Source organism: Tyto alba, unplaced genomic scaffold (assembly GCF_018691265.1).
Source record: "Tyto alba isolate M040663 unplaced genomic scaffold, T.alba_DEE_v4.0 Super-Scaffold_2, whole genome shotgun sequence".
Lineage (NCBI taxonomy): Eukaryota > Metazoa > Chordata > Aves > Strigiformes > Tytonidae > Tyto > Tyto alba.
In genome coordinates this window covers 10,127,676-10,144,664 of record NW_024881282.1, presented here as the reverse complement: position 1 = coordinate 10,144,664, position 16,989 = coordinate 10,127,676, and the positions used below count along the sequence as shown (strand labels likewise).

General features: G+C 36.5%; 1 protein-coding gene across 3 annotated transcripts in view; it reads right to left on the bottom strand.

Moving 5' to 3' along the window:
* Positions 1-16,989, bottom strand: part of LOC104367404 (N-acetylated-alpha-linked acidic dipeptidase 2) — a 34,964-nt gene that overhangs the window by 4,618 nt on the left and 13,357 nt on the right. For all 3 annotated transcript variants that reach the window (XM_009974519.3, XM_032991143.2, XM_032991144.2), the window contains 7 exons: positions 16,529-16,611; positions 13,710-13,773; positions 11,072-11,139; positions 6,431-6,522; positions 4,928-5,018; positions 4,015-4,279; positions 676-757 (listed from right to left, as the gene is read on the bottom strand). In XM_009974519.3, coding sequence (XP_009972821.3) covers positions 676-757; positions 4,015-4,279; positions 4,928-5,018; positions 6,431-6,522; positions 11,072-11,139; positions 13,710-13,773; positions 16,529-16,611 — 745 coding nt within the window. The remainder of the gene's footprint in view (positions 1-675; positions 758-4,014; positions 4,280-4,927; positions 5,019-6,430; positions 6,523-11,071; positions 11,140-13,709; positions 13,774-16,528; positions 16,612-16,989) is intronic.

Sequence of the window (16,989 nt, the reverse complement as noted above, 5' to 3'; positions counted from 1 at the left end):
CCCACTTAACAGAGGGGAGAGAAAGGCTGAGATTTAGATCAAGATGAAGATAGCTAGATTTTGGTGTCCACCCATAAACCAAGTGTCACTCATAAGCCAAGTGTCCAAACTCCTGCTCTGATCTATACAGTAACATAGTAAGTATGAGATTCAGTTGCCTAAACAAAACTATCTGGTACTGTACTAGGTACCTGGGAGCACCCGGCCTCCAGCCACTGCACTCAAAGGGCATGTGGGTCCCATAAGGCCCGTAGGTTTGCAAGCTTAGATAGTATCTTAGATACTATGAAGCATCATCCTGTCTCCTTGAAGTGTGTTGAAAGTACAAATTCTAGCATCACCTACAACACTCAAGTGTAGGCATCTAAATACAGAGCTCAGTCCAACTTTAACTTTCACTGACACCTGCTTTTCCATGTATTATGATAACTTTAATGACAAGCTGATACTAGTAATAAGTTCTACAGCTGATACTATACATGACAGGAGGAAGAATTAATCTTAGCAAATGTCTCAGAGTTCAAGGGCTCTATTCTACACTAATCAGAGAGACTCCTATGCAGTCACTGGAAAGAAAGAACTGCCACCCTGGGTACCTAAGGCAGATATATATATATATATGTATAGATATATATATGTATAGATATATATAAAATATTTGTTTTTCAGACTTACTTTTTCTTGTCAACTTGCTCAAGTCTCCTGTGAAATTCAGCAGCAGCCTTTGAGAAATTCACTACAGCAGAAAAAAGAGGATCTAGAAAAGGAAGGACTTTGTGAACAACTTCAGAGTATATACTGAGCCAAATATACCTCTCTGCTGTCCACTTAGAGAAAAACTGTATTTGTTTTGCTGATATAATTGCATTGATTTTGTTGTCTTTCTGTAATTCATTAGTTTCCCTAGTGCAGACTTTAAAGAGCTGCACTACTAACAGTAATAGACAAAGACCTTGTGCAACAAGGCCAACAATAAAGCAGAATGCCTGACAAAGCTTTCACAAGTATACATCTTCTCTCTGCCTGGCAAGAAAAAGACTGGCTGGCATTGCAAATGGAGAATTCCACGGTTTCCTTTTTAACAAAAGGATGCACTGCAGAATTTAGGTATAAAAAGCCTGATTTCAAAAATACCAGTTCTTCCAGCAGGCTGGGGAAGGACGGCAGGATTTCCCTCTTGGAACACTATGTCCTAGTCATATCATAGAAGAAGAGTGTGGTACGTCTATTGAATAGCATCAGGTGAGGCAGTCTAGTACTAGCTGAGCCCCATGCCTGCTCCACACGCACACTGGAGTCACAGCCCAGGAGGTGTCTCTGCCACAGCCCCGCATGCCATCCCACGGCCCCGCTGCCCGAACCCCGGGGTTTCGCCTGTAATTCCTGACTAAGTGCAGGCGGGCTGGCGGGTAAGGCAATTGCTTTTCCCTTCTCTGTTCCTGGCAGTACGTCCAAGCCATGTGGAATAACTTAGCCAAAGAAGCAGCAAGCCTTTCTTTTAATGAAGAAACAGGCCTTTCCGCTAATGACAATATCAGCTGTGATCATTTTTCCTGCGGAAGGATCTATTTAATACAGACCTGGGAAAAGTATCAGTTTATACAACTGATTTTCGTAGAATAAGTAACGGGTGGGTATTATGAGAAGAACTTCTAGCCTTACCAAAACTCAACTCAATTACAAAGAAGGAAGCTTTAAAACTTGTACGTTTTGCCCACAAGTTTCAGAAAACTTTAGATAAACCAGAGTATCTTTTCTTTGATCGTACAGGAATATGGGCCATAAGATTTTGTCATCTCCTAAATCCAGTCCTCTGTTGGAAACTATGGCCCTTCACTGTTTATATATGTATCACACTATTTTAGGGTGATAGGCGTTCTGTAGATATATTTATCACACTATTTAGTGTGATAGGCTTTCTGTTCCCAGGACTCCTATTGGAAGCTGTTCTGCAGTCTCATTTGCTCTTCTATTTCTAGCAAACTCATATATTCATCACCAGCCTACAATTGCTTCTTCTTGTATTAGTATTTTTGTTTAGTTTACATAATCAGAGGCACAGATTTTATGTATGCAAGCTGTTTATGGACTGCAGTATAGACAGACCCATGTCACCTTGTCCACAATTGTGGCAACAATTAAATTTGCCAGAGGACAGAGCTCTGCCGTGCCGACATCGTGGCTATATTGTGGCAACAGATTATATTTCCGAAGCAGTAGGAGGGGATTTAGGAGAGAAAAAAAAAGAAAGTTCATCTGAAAATATGAAGAGAATTTGTGCTCATGTTCACTAGCTATTCAGTGTTGTCAATGTTGGTTATTTTAAAAATATCACAACATTTCTTTTTTTCTCCCTGCAAACCTTAGTTCCTGATAGCATATGGCTACAAGTACATATTTTATGAATAAAGTTTTCCAGCCTTCATTGTTGCAGAGGAACAGTTGAAATGTGAATCCAAAGGCAAATAAAAACCTTAATCTATTATTCTGAAAGGCAATTATGTGATTTATTCAGGCTTAATTAATGTTTTTCTGATATTCATTGTTTGTCAGTAGGCAATTCTATGAAAATATTGAGTGAAATTAATTTTATTTTTGCAGTACTGTAAAAACTGTCTATATATTTTAGTGTATTCTGGTGCAGTAAAATAAATAAAAATTAAAAATTATAGTTTTATTCAATAAATAATTTAAAACCGATCAGGCATCAGAGAAGAGCTGTGAAAATAATAAAAAGACTCAAAAACATGCCTTGTAAAAAACTGATCAAAATTATACACCTATAAAGTTATTAAGGAGAGGGTTAAGTGATATTTGGGGGAAAAAAAGCTTAGAAATAAAGATTATTTCTAGAGTCTAGGAACAACAATAGGTGCACTGGTCAGAAGGTAGTTTGAGCAACTTCTAATCTGAAATGAGAAAGAAACTCAAACAATGAAAATAAATAAATGATTTAACAGAAATTTTGGTAGATGTTCTACTACTGCAAAAAGAAATTCCAGATTTTATGTTTCCTTACAAGAAATGCTGCAGTAAACACAGCAACATATTGAAATAAATCCTTGTGTTATGTAAAATCTCAGCCCAGTCAATCTATCATGCAAAGCTTCCTCTGTCTTGAGTGGCCTTTTTACAAAAAAAGGTGTCTTAAAAATAGTCAAGAATTTTTCATCTAAACCATTTAATGAAGTTTTAAATGTCATTTTAAATTTTCCCCAAGTGAGGTTTCAGTTTGAGTTACTTCTAATATTTCACACAACCCAAAAGAGTACTGAAGCTCTGAAAAATTATTTTATGTCACTAAGCCATGGGTCCATCAGGTAGCAAGTGAATTAGGACTGACTGAAAATCCTCCTTGGTACAGAAACACAAGGGGTGAATGAGTCAAGAAGAAAAAAAGAAGAGAGAGGGACAGAGAGAAGATTACTGTGGAAGCTGTCCTAGCCCAGGATCCAGAGCACTCTGCTGCTTCGGACCTCTTTTATACGCTTCATTGCAATGTGTGCCGGTGCTCAGCAAATGGGTGTATTTGTGCAGAAGAGTTAGAGAAGTGCTTCTGTGGCCTAAAAGTGGCAGCCAGGCCCTGAGGCAGATGGTAAGCAGGTTTCCCAGAGTCAGATGAAGTCTTTGGCTGAGGAAGAATCGGCACCTGTGTCTCTAAAGTTCTAGGCAGGTGCCATAAACCTTCAACTTGTCCTTCTTTTTTAAGTAAGAAAGTGAGAAGCAGGCTGATACAGCTCTTTGTTCTGCATTTGAGGTCCGTGACTGCTCATAAGCACTGTAATAATGCCCATAATTAATAATATGCATGAAAATTGTTATACCCCCCTCATTTAGACCTTTATGTCTTAAATCTGTGTTATGTTTGGAAGAAAAATTAGAGGCTCTTTATTATGATGGCAGAATTGAAACAGTAAAGTCAGGAATACAGTTTCAGAGCTATAACAGATATAACGTGTCCCTACATGATTCTAATTAATGCATTTAAGAAATAGTCTTGTGGCTATTACTCACCAAATGACACTTTGTAAGATTTCAGCTGTTCTTCATGTTTCTTGGCCAATCTATAAATTCTACTGCTATATCCTTCTAAGGCTTCTCCATAATCTCTACAGTCGAATGGAATGACCTGGGAATCTGCCAGTTCATAAACCAGTTTCCCTCGTAACTGGGCAATTGTTAGCTCTTTCTTGAAGGTGGGGTCATAAAATTTTTCCACTAGCTCAAAGGTCTCATAGACAGTGTGATAAACAGGATAATTGCTGAATTTGTCTACTTTCTGAAAAAGAGCAAGCAAACTTGTCAGTGTCCTGTATTTTAACTGCAGTTAAGGGATGTATTGATCACCTAATGACTATCATGTTTTGCACAGTTTCCAAATCAAAAAAGCTATTTGCTACTAAACACATTTACTATCCTTCCATTATTGTGTGTTCATTTTAAGAAACTAAAACAACCTGAATTCATGGTCTATTACACAAAATTAAGTGAGCAGGCTTCCTTCTCTTTAACTACATGGACCTGCCTTCGGTTCCATTGTACAGAGATTCCTTCACTAGAAATTAAAACAGTTTGAGATTTTGGATAGAAGTCCTCGATCATGGTCCCCTTTTTATCCTGTGTAGTTATTTCTGAGCACAATCAAGGAAGATCTATATATTAAGGGGCCTACTAATAGTATGGTGGAATAAAATCAGATTCCATAAATACCCTTCTGTGAACTTAACAGTCTATAGAATATAAACATCACTGTAACATGTTTTATTCTCCAAACATTTAGGTTTCTCGCTAAATTAAGAAATAGTACTAATACACAAACCAGTCAAAGATTCTTTAAGGCTTTTTTATTATTCATTAATAAATGTTTTTAAAAGATGAATGCTCAGCACTATCAAACTAACTTCTTCAAGCAATCTGGAAGACTTACCCTATTCTTGGTATAACGGACTCTGCCTGATGTAATTCCCAGTCGCTGAAAGTAAGCTTCAAAATCACTGCCTGATCCTAGTTTGTTTATTCTACATGTAGAAAAGACAAAATCTTAGTGAGAGCACTTACTGTATAGTATGGTAGTAATTTATTCAAAATGCAAATTTTCCAAAGAAATGAAGGCCAGTTATTTTGGAAGGCACATCAGGGACACTAGTAAAATCAGATACTAGATGAGTGGCAAGTTTAATTACTCTGACTGATCTTATTTCACCACACTAATTCAGTGTCTGATATTTCTAGGAAGATCTTTTAAATGTAGCAATCTTGATTATGACACTGACCATGTTCTTTTTTAAAAAGTACACATTATGAACAAGAGCCATAAAACTTTATCAGACATGCCTCTGCAATCTTAAAACATTAATCATCTATTTCCAAACTAATATAAATTGGTCAGCAATATATGTAAAGACAGATATGTTTACATACTCAGCATATTCCATAGTAGAATCAGACTGAAATAATTTCCACTGCAGAAGACACGATTAGCATTTGTTATTTACAAGTAAATATTGCCATCTGCTGGGTAGATGTGGCAAAACAGAAGAAAATAATAAAAGATGTAATCTTTTAAGTATTTTCAAATATTTATTTAAGTCTTATATTAGGTTTTAGGTGTATATGTCTAGCCTGATGAATAACTGGTGTTTCTCAGCTAAAAATCAAAAGCGTTTCTTCTATTCCAACTAAAGTTCTTCTGCTAGTATAAATTTCTGCAAAGAACTATTTCTATCGACTGAGATAGATCAGCTCCAGCAGCTTTTTCAGAAGGAAGAAATCTCAGTGAGTCTAAGGAATCTAGAAACTTATCTTCCCAGGGCCTGAAAAATAGGGTGATACATGCAGAACATAAAATCACACAAAGGGACAGTTCTATTTACCTTACGTGAGTAATGCCACATTGTGAATATGATTTGCCCTATGAGTCATGGGCTCAGAGAGTGTTTTTTAAAGTTTTAATACCTTCAAATATGAAGCTTTAATACCCTCACATATAGATTTGTAATGTGTTACATTTACATCCATTATATAAACAAAGAATAAGTATCACAAGAGCTTTTTCATTACCACTCTACGCAGTTTCTTTCAACTGAGCCTTTGCTTATCCTAACAATTTTGATATTATCTCATCTAGTAATGTGACTAAACTATATTTTGAACTCTTTCCCTGCCCTGCTCTTTTTTGAATGCTTTCCAAATTGCTTTTCTACTAATAAAAGACCTCTAAAAATTGTGACGTTTCATTTTACAGCAGGCATAGATGTCACCATCATTAAAAAAAAGAAATAAAATTTTATTTTACTTCAAAAGTCATTGCTAGAGAGTCACCTTGTATTAAAAGGTTTTGTATTGCTGTCATCAATAGCACATCTTGAAAAATTCTGGAGAATAGCCATGCTGTGATATGTCTGGGAAAGGAAAAACATTAAAAACTTACCTGGGATAGCTATTATTTTCAGCTGCAGGATCTTTTTCAAGCCAACTCTCATAGAGAGATTTATTTTCATAACCCTCATCAGGGCTTAAAATCTGGAGAGAAAAATATAATCATCTCATTGAAAGTACCTCTAACTCATTATAAAAGGAGAACTTTATGGCTATCTGCATCATTATTAATTGACAGCATTGCTGCATGCTGGGAAGTTCACATCCACTATTTACATTAGTTACATACATTTATGGATCCCAACCATGAAAAGCATTTCACTGGCACTTGGAACCAACCACAGACAGTGGGGAAGAGCAGGTTATAAGCTCAAGGACACTAACCAGAGTTCATCCACTTCTGGGGGAAGTGGATCCTGGGGATTTCTAAGACTTCTTACAACCTTATAGCATTGTGTATATACACACACCACAGCATATATAACACTATGGAGCTCCTCCAGCAGCCAGGCTTCCCCATCTGCTTTCCTTTTAGCAGGCAAGGGGAGACAACAGCCCTAACCCTGTGGAGGTTTGCCCTGAGACTGAAACTTGAGTGCTCTTTCTATAGGAGGGGTACAAAAAAACTGTTCTAGAAGGAAGGGTCAAAACCGGTTATTAACTATACTACAGCAGTGCCAAGGTGACAACCAAGACTGGAAAACCATTGTGCACGATACTGTATGTACAAACGTAAGTCCCGGTCTTTAAAAAAATTAGAAAGCTGTGTAACAAGGATGGAAAAAAATATTAGTACAGTAAAACAGCCAGGAAAACTACGAAAGAGTATAAAATTAGTTGAGCAAAGCTCTTAGAATATCAGCGGCAGAGGTAAAAATAAATCAAGACCCTGTCTTTGGTCTCCATCTACACTTTAACAATCTTTAATAGACACGGTCCTTCCTTCAAATGCAAGATTGGTTATGATGTGCAGAGGATTGTTTGTTTGTTTGTTTTTTTCCAAAATACAAAGCATAAATGTTAATGGCTAGGTACGTGATCCTACAGTACTGATGAGATTTAAATTCTGCATTGAAAAATATACAGACTCCAAATTGAAAATCCAAAGAGTTCTGACCTCTTAGATGATGTCAGAAGCTAGCAGAAAAATAACAACTTTGTGAAGTAACTGCTTGGCTGCTGTCATTTTCAGGGCACTTTGGTCAAGTTCTAGGGCTAAATTGAAAATGACACATTAATAAGAGCAATCTGAACTCTGCCATATGGGAGTAAAAGCACTCCATGTTCTGGCAGAGGCGATGTTCTGACAGCTCTGGTCATGTAAAAGCCATTGGCCAGCTTTTTCATAAGGCACTGAGAGCTTAGTAGTAAAACATATTATTTGTCCTGACTTAGATCCAAATCCTTCATCGGCATAAGCTTACTACTACCTCAAGGGAAGATGCAGAGTTCATTAAATATAAATAAAAAGTAAGAAGTGATGATCAGGAAAGGAATTGGAGATGAACTATTGCAGATGCTGGCTGGTGGTGACCAATTGTCTAAAGCCTAGCAGTAGAGCAGGGCCAAGAAAGACTGTCAACAGCTAAATGTCCCATCTGTGTGCTAAAGACACTTAAATGCAGAACTCCCTGAAAGACAACATTTCATGTGTACACTACAGTTTTCTGGTGAGAAGTGGCTCACTAAAAGAAAAAGAGCAAAGAGATCTTGGGATGTTGGATAGCTGGATGTTGGACTCTTTAATATGAACAGAAATAACTTCTTTTTGGACATGTATAATCACCCACACCTGCACTAATGTTCTTTCACATACTGGGATTCCTGTATGAAATTTAATCCCATGCAAAAGCCTAATACAAAGCATAGGGAACATTTAGGTGCTGTTGCTTTTTCCAAGAATTAACTAGGACTTATGAGGTGCACAGGACTTCCCACTATTCTTATTCAAGAAACTAACAACCAGGATATGCAAAGACTTAATGGGTTGAGGCTTTGATGTTTACATATAGCTTCCCAATGTCATCCAAAATCAAATGCATTGCAGTTGAAATAGCAAAACTAAGAATATAATCACTCTGCCTTAGTCCTTCTAGCCCTTACAGAAATCAGGGTTATTTTTCAGATTAGTGTAAAAGACACAACTGATCAGAAAAGGTACTGATTATAGTCTTTGGTTACTTTTATAAGATGATACCTAAATGCAAGTGAGGAAAAAAAAAAAAAGAAAAAAAAATATCAGATTCCTCTGCAAAACGGAGCTTCCCTGGTTTAGCTGTTGCTTCAACTTCTCTCCCTCTTTTCCCAATGCAATTCACTGGAATTTTTAGATACCTGTAGAATAAAGATGTTTGAACCCTTTAATGATTTTATTCTGTGATTTTAGAAGCAAAGAGCCAAGTAAAAGATGTGCCACATTTCTACAGGGTCTATCAGTCATCTATATATATGTTTTTATGCCAACAAAAATGGTGTCCTAGCTAGAGGTGGTCCTTCAGCAAACACCCTTTGGTATCCCTGACTTCTTTCCAAGAGTCCATCAAAACATCTTTTTCCTTGGGAAAATTCCAACAATCACTATGAATGATCTTACAGAAAAGTTCAGAAGAGTGTAAGTGTTCTGGAAAAAGGTTTCACAGCCTAGGATTTATGGATCACTGGTGGCACATCAACACTGGTAAACGAAAGATGGTTCAGAAATTAAAACCACGATGTTGAATCACTGTAAAAATTGAACCATGATTTCATTTTTCAAAAAGATAAGAGGCAATCCCAGGTTTAGCAGTAAAAAAAAAGGAAAACATTCCTTTAGACAAATGTGGCAAGGAGTCTCTCAAATGTATTTAGCAAGACAGCAAAAAAGAATAAGCAAAAAGGAAAAAAGGATTGCAGATGAGATTCTTTGGCCAGAGACAGTATGATAAAACTAGGGAAAATTATCTTTGACAGTTTATGGAAAGGAGAGAACAATAGAGAATCAAAATGTTGTTGCAGAATTCTGATCTGTGGAACAACAGGAAAGAAAAAGTAGTTGTGGGTTCTGTCTATAACAAGCTAAGAAGAAATAAAAAAATTAAGATGTTCCAACAGTGGCTTTAAGGAGCTCAACAAATAGTCAGACTTTTCACTGACAACTCTCTACTATAAAATAATCCCATTTATAAATAAAGCTATGAAGAATATGGATGAATATAATTTACTCCCATGAGATATTTAGCAGGGAGACAGCATGGACTTATAGACAGCTTGTCAGGTTTCTGTCATTTACATTATGCTTCTACTGTTAAAAGCTTAAATAACATTGAATAGGAAAATTTTCAAAAAAGATAAGTCTCAAGTACTTTGTATGGTGTTTTAATGGAAGTTTTCTGCTCAAATCCAACAATAGCTGAATAGTTGACTTAAGATCGAGAGTGAGATACTATTTTTAGCCCAGAAGCATTTTTTCATTTTGTTTATCTTTTGCAGAAGAACGTATCCCTGGGTAAGTGGCTTGCTGCAGACAAAGTAAATTATTTTCTGCAGGGTCGTGCAGCATTAGGGACATGGAAATTTTTATAGGCAAAGAATGTCCTTCACTGTGAAAAGTGTCACAGCTAGCGTTTGAACAAGCACAGCTTCTTCCCCCACAAGGAAGAAAATGTAAGATAGAAAGAGTTCTTAAAAAATAAAATGTAGACAAGAAATACATGGGAATAGCATAGATAAACCACCTCAGATGCAAACCACAGCATTTCCAGCGTAAAGTGTACTGCGTTTGAAAATAATTCAGGATGGATGGTGGTAGGGTAGTAGATTAATAGCTGGAGTCATTCTACCTCGTGCCATTACAGTGCAGATTTTTACACTGGACCACGTTTCCTTTAATATCAGGGGGGAAAGACACTTTGAGAATTCTGTATGTACAAGAGTAGACAACCACATCTGGTCAAATGAATCTCATCCCAAAGGTACCTAATTCTACCTATGGCCTTTAAAGGGAGCCTACATTGCTTAAGTCAGACAAAGGTGTCTTCTGTTAATTGAGATGAATCCAGATCTGAGGATAGTGACAATAGCTCATGCTAGATGCTTAATCTAGTTAACTACTTATATGACCAAGGAAGTTTCATGCTTTAATGGATCACAGTCTTTCAGCCTTATGATAATTCATCCTGAGAGGTAAAAGAAAAGGAGACATGATTAGACCACTTGTAATCATACAAGTCCATACATCTGGCCTGTTACAAAACCTGTTCAATCCTTCAATATTTATCACAGTATTTCAGGGTCTCAATGACATATAAACAGAGAGAAAATGGTAGCTAGCCAATGCAAGAATTAATAGATTCTCTTTTGCACATGAAATGGAAATTTAAAATACAATTTATTTCCTTGAATGCTTATCACTTTAGAGAACTGATCTTGCTCAAGTGTTTTACTATCTTGGTTTTATTATTATTTTTACTATATTTCACAATTACTATTCCACTTATGTCAGTGACACATTTTAACCTTTCTACGAATACTAAGGGACTGTGATCCTGGACTGTATACCACTGATTGGATATTTTGCTATTGATTTTGGTGGGTTCAAGATTCTTCCAGCACAGAGATAAGATAAATCCAATATTATTTAATAATCCAATTTGATCCAAAAAACTTGCAGTTATACATTCTTAGAAAGTCACAAAAAGATACTCTGATTTTGTACCTCTTTTGTCAGATTATACACCAGTTTGTAGAGAAGAGGGCTGCAGTCAACTCTTAATGTGTAGTTACCTGAAAATGAAACAAAGACAAGGAAATTTTCCCTTCACATACCAGTGGCATTATCTTCTTATTTGATTAAATCCTGTAGTCCTTTCTCAGACAAACTTCTTATGTCCAAGGCAAGAATTTAGATCTTGTCTCAGAACATATAAGCTACTGCTACTACACCACAATGATGCTTTGGTTTTAGTAGATACATAGCAATGTAATTAAACTTTGCCATAGTTCTAAAATATGACTAAGTATCCTTCATTAGCTACATGTCCTTGTCACTCAAATGCTCCCAGAAGCTTGTGTTTAAGAGAAGGCAATGGTAACATCCTACTTTTTTGTAAGATGTTAAAAATAAAGCTAGTGCATTCAGGAACTGTGCAGGAGGAAAGACATATTCTCTGCAAGATGCTTTAAGAAGACTTTCAATGTCACTGCATCTTCTTTTATCATAAAGAGTACATTTTCAATGTTTTTGCAGACAGTATGTGAAAGACAGGTCATGTTCTGAGTAAGAAAGAGACTTGCAAGACATCTGGCATTTTATATTTCAGAACTAAGTCTCACTCAAACAGGAGGCAAAGATGCAGAGTAATGTTTTCATCTACTGTGTCCTAAACCTCCCCTTTTATCACCATACTGTGGCTCCTACACTTTACACCTATGAGGTTTCCACACTGCCTGTGGGCTATGCTGAGCTAGGTGAGCATCTAATACTGCAGTTGTCAGTAACAGCAGCAAGACCCCCAACAAAAAGAAACTATCACCACTTTTGAGGCAGGCAGGAATGTAAAGCAGTCCTCTTTATAGACTACGAGCACCAGACAGCAGCTGGGCAAACACCTCTGCCCTCGAATACATACAGCAACGAAGAGGGGGAGAGGGATGAGAAGACTGGGACATAAAACATAAACCACTAAGTAACACAGTTATTAGGTTTTGATATGGCTTTAGACCTTTGGGTCATCCTTTCCACAGTGTGTACTCACATGAGAGCTAGACTGATAATGTTAATGATGTTTCCAAGGAGAGTATATTTGAGAACTGGAAATTAAAGTCACAAAAATGCTCAAAAGGATGACCCACTGTTTGTCTTTTCATTGCTAAAGGTCAGTGAATAGTGAATAGAAAAAATCTGCTGTCCAAAACGTGGCATAAGAAATGCTATGGAGTATGATGATAGAATAACTGGTGGAGTACATGGATGCTACAGGAGATGTTAATGTTCAGTCAGGTGAAAGATGTCCAGGATATTTAAAACCATACACTGAATATGGTATTCTTTTCCTTATTACATACTTATTTTCCAGTGGGTTTACTTTCCCATTTCCCTTAATGCATAAAGCAAAAGACATGTTTGAATAATCGAGATTTAGAAGAAAATTGTTAAGGCAGCAGCATGTTGGCCGCAAACCAACTAAAAATGTGTTACAACCCATGCTGAGAATATGAAGCAGTTGTAAAGCTATTATTTCATTCGTGAGATCTTCTAGGCGTGAAATTCTGCTCTACTTTTTACACAGCATGTAGGCTGCATAATTGAAGGAACAGCTCTAGCCCTCCCTATAACCCAAGTCCAACTGAGAGTTTAGAAACTGGGTTTGTCTGTTCTTTCTTTCCAATCCTTTTCTGACAGACAAAATTTTCAGCTGACAGGAATAAAAAGAGTTCTTAAATATGCCTGTTGATATCCATTTTATTCACACACAGTAAGCCCAAATAAGTTGGGTTTAACATGGGAAGAGCAGTGCCCTAAATAACTGAGGTTATGATGCAGGACAGCTTTGCAGGACTCTACTATTATTTTGGCATAGACAACAATAAATTAAGTCCTTGTGTAATGAAGCTCAGTATAATTTAAGAAGGATTTTGTGATTTAGGTCATAGTGTTGGCCTGAAAACAAAGTCCAGTTTCTAAGCAACATTCCTGTATGACAGATTCTTCTCAAAATCTGAAGGGCATAGTAAATTGGATAATAATGGATCAGGTTTTTTGTGAAACAGCGCTTATTTTTCTAGAAGAGCCCTGACATAATACATATGTAACTCCCTGCATATTCTCACAGCAATGAACAAGGCGACCACACTGGCCCAAAGCACCAAAATGTGTCCCACCCCCACAAAATGTAAACCTCAGGTCTTGACACAAATTGTCTTAATTTTAACAAATTAGTGTCCCAAAATATTATAATTCCACAGGGAAAGGAGCTGGACCTGCAATCAGAACAAGGAGCGGTATATCATATATTAAAACTGTAATTGTAAATTAAAGCTAGTGCAGTTAAGAGAGAGTTTAACATTCAGACCATTCAGTTCACTAGCACAGAATACTAAACTCCTCCAGAGGAGACATTCTGGACTCCAGACATGTGGGCTGCAGCTCATGGATGGCGTTATTTGCAACAAGAAAGTAACAAGAGAATTTAAACTGTTCTCTCTCTCCACTTGATTCTATATTTGCTACACTTACTCTGAACATCACTTTATCTATCTTACATTTGCCAGCTCTGGATGCAATAAGTAATACACAGTAAACTATTAAAATTGACATCTGTGAAGAAAAGTGAGTTTAAAAATAAAAGACACACCTTCTATAGAAGAATCTGTGTTGATGTAAGCAACTGCCCGTTCCTGGAGGACTCTGGCATTTTCCTGGAGTTGTAAAAGTGTAATTATTATTTTCAGTTAGTGAACTCTAGTCAAGAGCACATTAAGTGCACTGCTTTTTACAGCATTACCTTTAACAACCCAGTCAAGATAAATATCACTACACACCTTACTAATTATATTAATGTCTGAGGATGGCTCAGTGATCCAGGCATGTGAAATTCACTCCTGTTTTCTGGGACTTATTTTGTTGTGGAAAACATCCACAAAATCTAGGTGCTGCCTGCTGCATCACACGGGAGCAAGATGGAACAGGACAATTGTAGCAGGGTAAATTAAGGTTATACATGTGTTTTAACTCTGCATTTGCAGACCTTTTTGAGCATTCAACATGTGACTGTAACATCAGTCAGAATGCCTCCTTGCTTTTAATTCTCAGTTATTCATCTGAGCTCCCAGCCCTGAACTCTTAACACTGATAAACCAAGTACTGCTGTTATTTCCATACTCTTCCACTTCAAAAAGGGACAAGTCAAATCATTGGCATTTCCTGTTACAATTAATTTGACTGTTTTGAGTCAAGCAGCATTGCTTTCATGCTAAATATATTCACACACTTGTTTAATTTTTTGCAAACTGGTAATTATGTTTGAAATTGATATTCTAATCAGTAAGTGGTATTTTACCAAGTCTTGGCTTTGTGATAGATATTCTAATTAGGTTAGTAATTGTTACTTGATTCATTCAATTTATAACCCAACTAATCATCTGTAAGTCATGTGAACTAAAAATTGAATTGATAATTGATAACTTCATAATTAAATTAATATCTTTAAAGCAAGCTGTGGAGGAGATTCTGAAAAAGAATATGAAGGGAGGAAGCAAGCCTGTATGTGCATACATGAGGCCTTGCATACATGCAAAAGCATATTTGCAACAAAGAAATTCCTTCGTTTACGAGCAATGGGGATTGTCTATGTAACAAAAGGATGTTGACACAGTTGCAGAGTCTTTTTGTTACGCAGAGGACAGTAAAAATCATGGGTTGATTTTCCTCAAGATTTAGTACATGACAGATCTGGCAGCTGCAGAAAACATGAATGTAAGCTGTGAGAAGTGTCTCTACAGAAACTGCATTTAATTTGGGTGTAAAAGAATAGGAAGGCACGCCACCGGGATAAAACAAGAAAACAATAATATAAAAACATTGAGGTTCAAATATGAATTCTGCTCATGGCTTTCTAATCTAGTACAGCTGCTGTTTCATGAAATAATGGATGATAGATTACTAGATATTAAACTATTAAGCAAAAAACATTACAGAACAGCAGTAGCAATATGTGACCAAATCAAAAAGAATTTATTCATGACTTGCTCAAGAGAAATTGATCTTTTAAGTATCAGTTTCATATTCCTCAGTTAAAATAACTGAGTGTTTTTTCTTGATAGCATCTAAATATGTGCAGATACACAGACAAAGAAATCACAAATAAAGTTTTATATACAGTATACTTCTGTTACTAGTGGAATTCAGGTGGGATGAAACTTTAATGCCAACTCTTTAAAATCTCTCAGTAAATTTTAAACTAAACTTAAAAATCTCTCAGTGATTTTAAAGATAATTTAAATTATACTTTCTTCATCTAAGATCCCATAAAGCAACGCAAAACGCAGAGTCGGTTGCAGCCGTAAGCCAAACAGTTTATGAGAGAAAGAATTAGTGCAAATCCAAAGGAACAAAAATCTCAGCTTTGTTAACAGAAGAGTGATGGAATCCCCTTGCTGTTTGGGAGCATACTTCTGGTTTTGTTCCCTCTTCTGACATGTGTCATTTTGTTATGTAATTTTGTGGTTTACTGAAATACCTGTCAATAAACTAAAACAAAAAGATTAAAATACTGTATTTTATAGATTTTGAAAGCTCTATCTACATGTCTAAATATAACCTTGTAAATAAAATTCTAACGGACAGTACATTTATGTTAAATCGTTCAGTACTAATTTTACATAATTCAGCAGAACTGTGTTTCATCAAACAGTTTTCTGCCTGCCCTATTTCTAATTTGGATTTTACAGACAAAGGAATGAAAACTCTTGTAAGACCTATATTTCTTACAGGGGCTGAACAAATCCACTTACAGGATTAAGAACTGAACATGCCCAACAGGGAAAGGAAGATAAAAACATTCAGAACCTCATTTCTGAATTTCCCAACATCCTTCTATCAGGCAGAAATGTAGTCAGGTATCGAACTACAGAATTAATCAATTGTCTTGCCTCTGAGACTCTACAATACTGGAAGTTTCACAGAAATTTGGAACTATTCACTCATAGATTACTTAGCCTTTCCTTTTCCAAGGATGATTAATTTCCACACAAAGGGCTTGGTGTGTTTATGGATCACAGGTATATGATCTGGACTTCAGTTTATAGAAACTGAGGAATTTCTCAAATAGAGAGTTAGAAAATAACCCAGTTTAGGTTATATAAAATGCTATCATTCTGTTAAAGGAAGGGATAGATTTCCACATAGGGGAAATCTATCTTTCCACTGAGAGGCATCAGCTTTCAATGAAAGTATATTTTTAAATCTTAGAAGAGTTGGTGCACTTATGTTGTAATAAGTTAGGTAAGTCATTTATATAATTATATGAGGATCTCACAGCACCCGAAGGAGTCAGTTGTGCTCCAAGTTTACTTTGAACTATTGATTGTAGTCTAGGAATAGAAGGCACTGGGTACTGCTGCTGCCTGCAACAGACATTCAAGTTTTGCTTTCTTTACACTGTTTATTATTTACCTCAGCCCATTCTGTGGATCCCAATAACCCAAATTCTTCTGCATCCCAGCTAGCAAAAATAATAGTTCGCTTAGGCCTCCAACCTGCAATCACACAGTTAAACTTAAAAATTCAACTTAAAGTTAGAAAGTCTAGTGAAAGATCATCACAGTTAATTGAAATCACTTTAAAAAAGTAGCACTTAATTGATATAGCAATAAAAAAATCCTCTCTAAACTCCTTAGAGGAACAAATTATTCCAGAAACATTTCTTCTTAATGCAATATTTTCATTCCACACAACTAAGAGGTTACTATTACACTGATGCGAGATGTTGTTGTGGTTTGAGCCTACTCAACACCTAAATGCCACACAGCCGCTCACCCACCCTCCCCCCACTTGGGAATGGGGAGGGAATCGGAGGGGCAAAGGGAGACTCACGGGTTGCGATAAAAACAGTTTAGTAACAGTAACAGAACAAT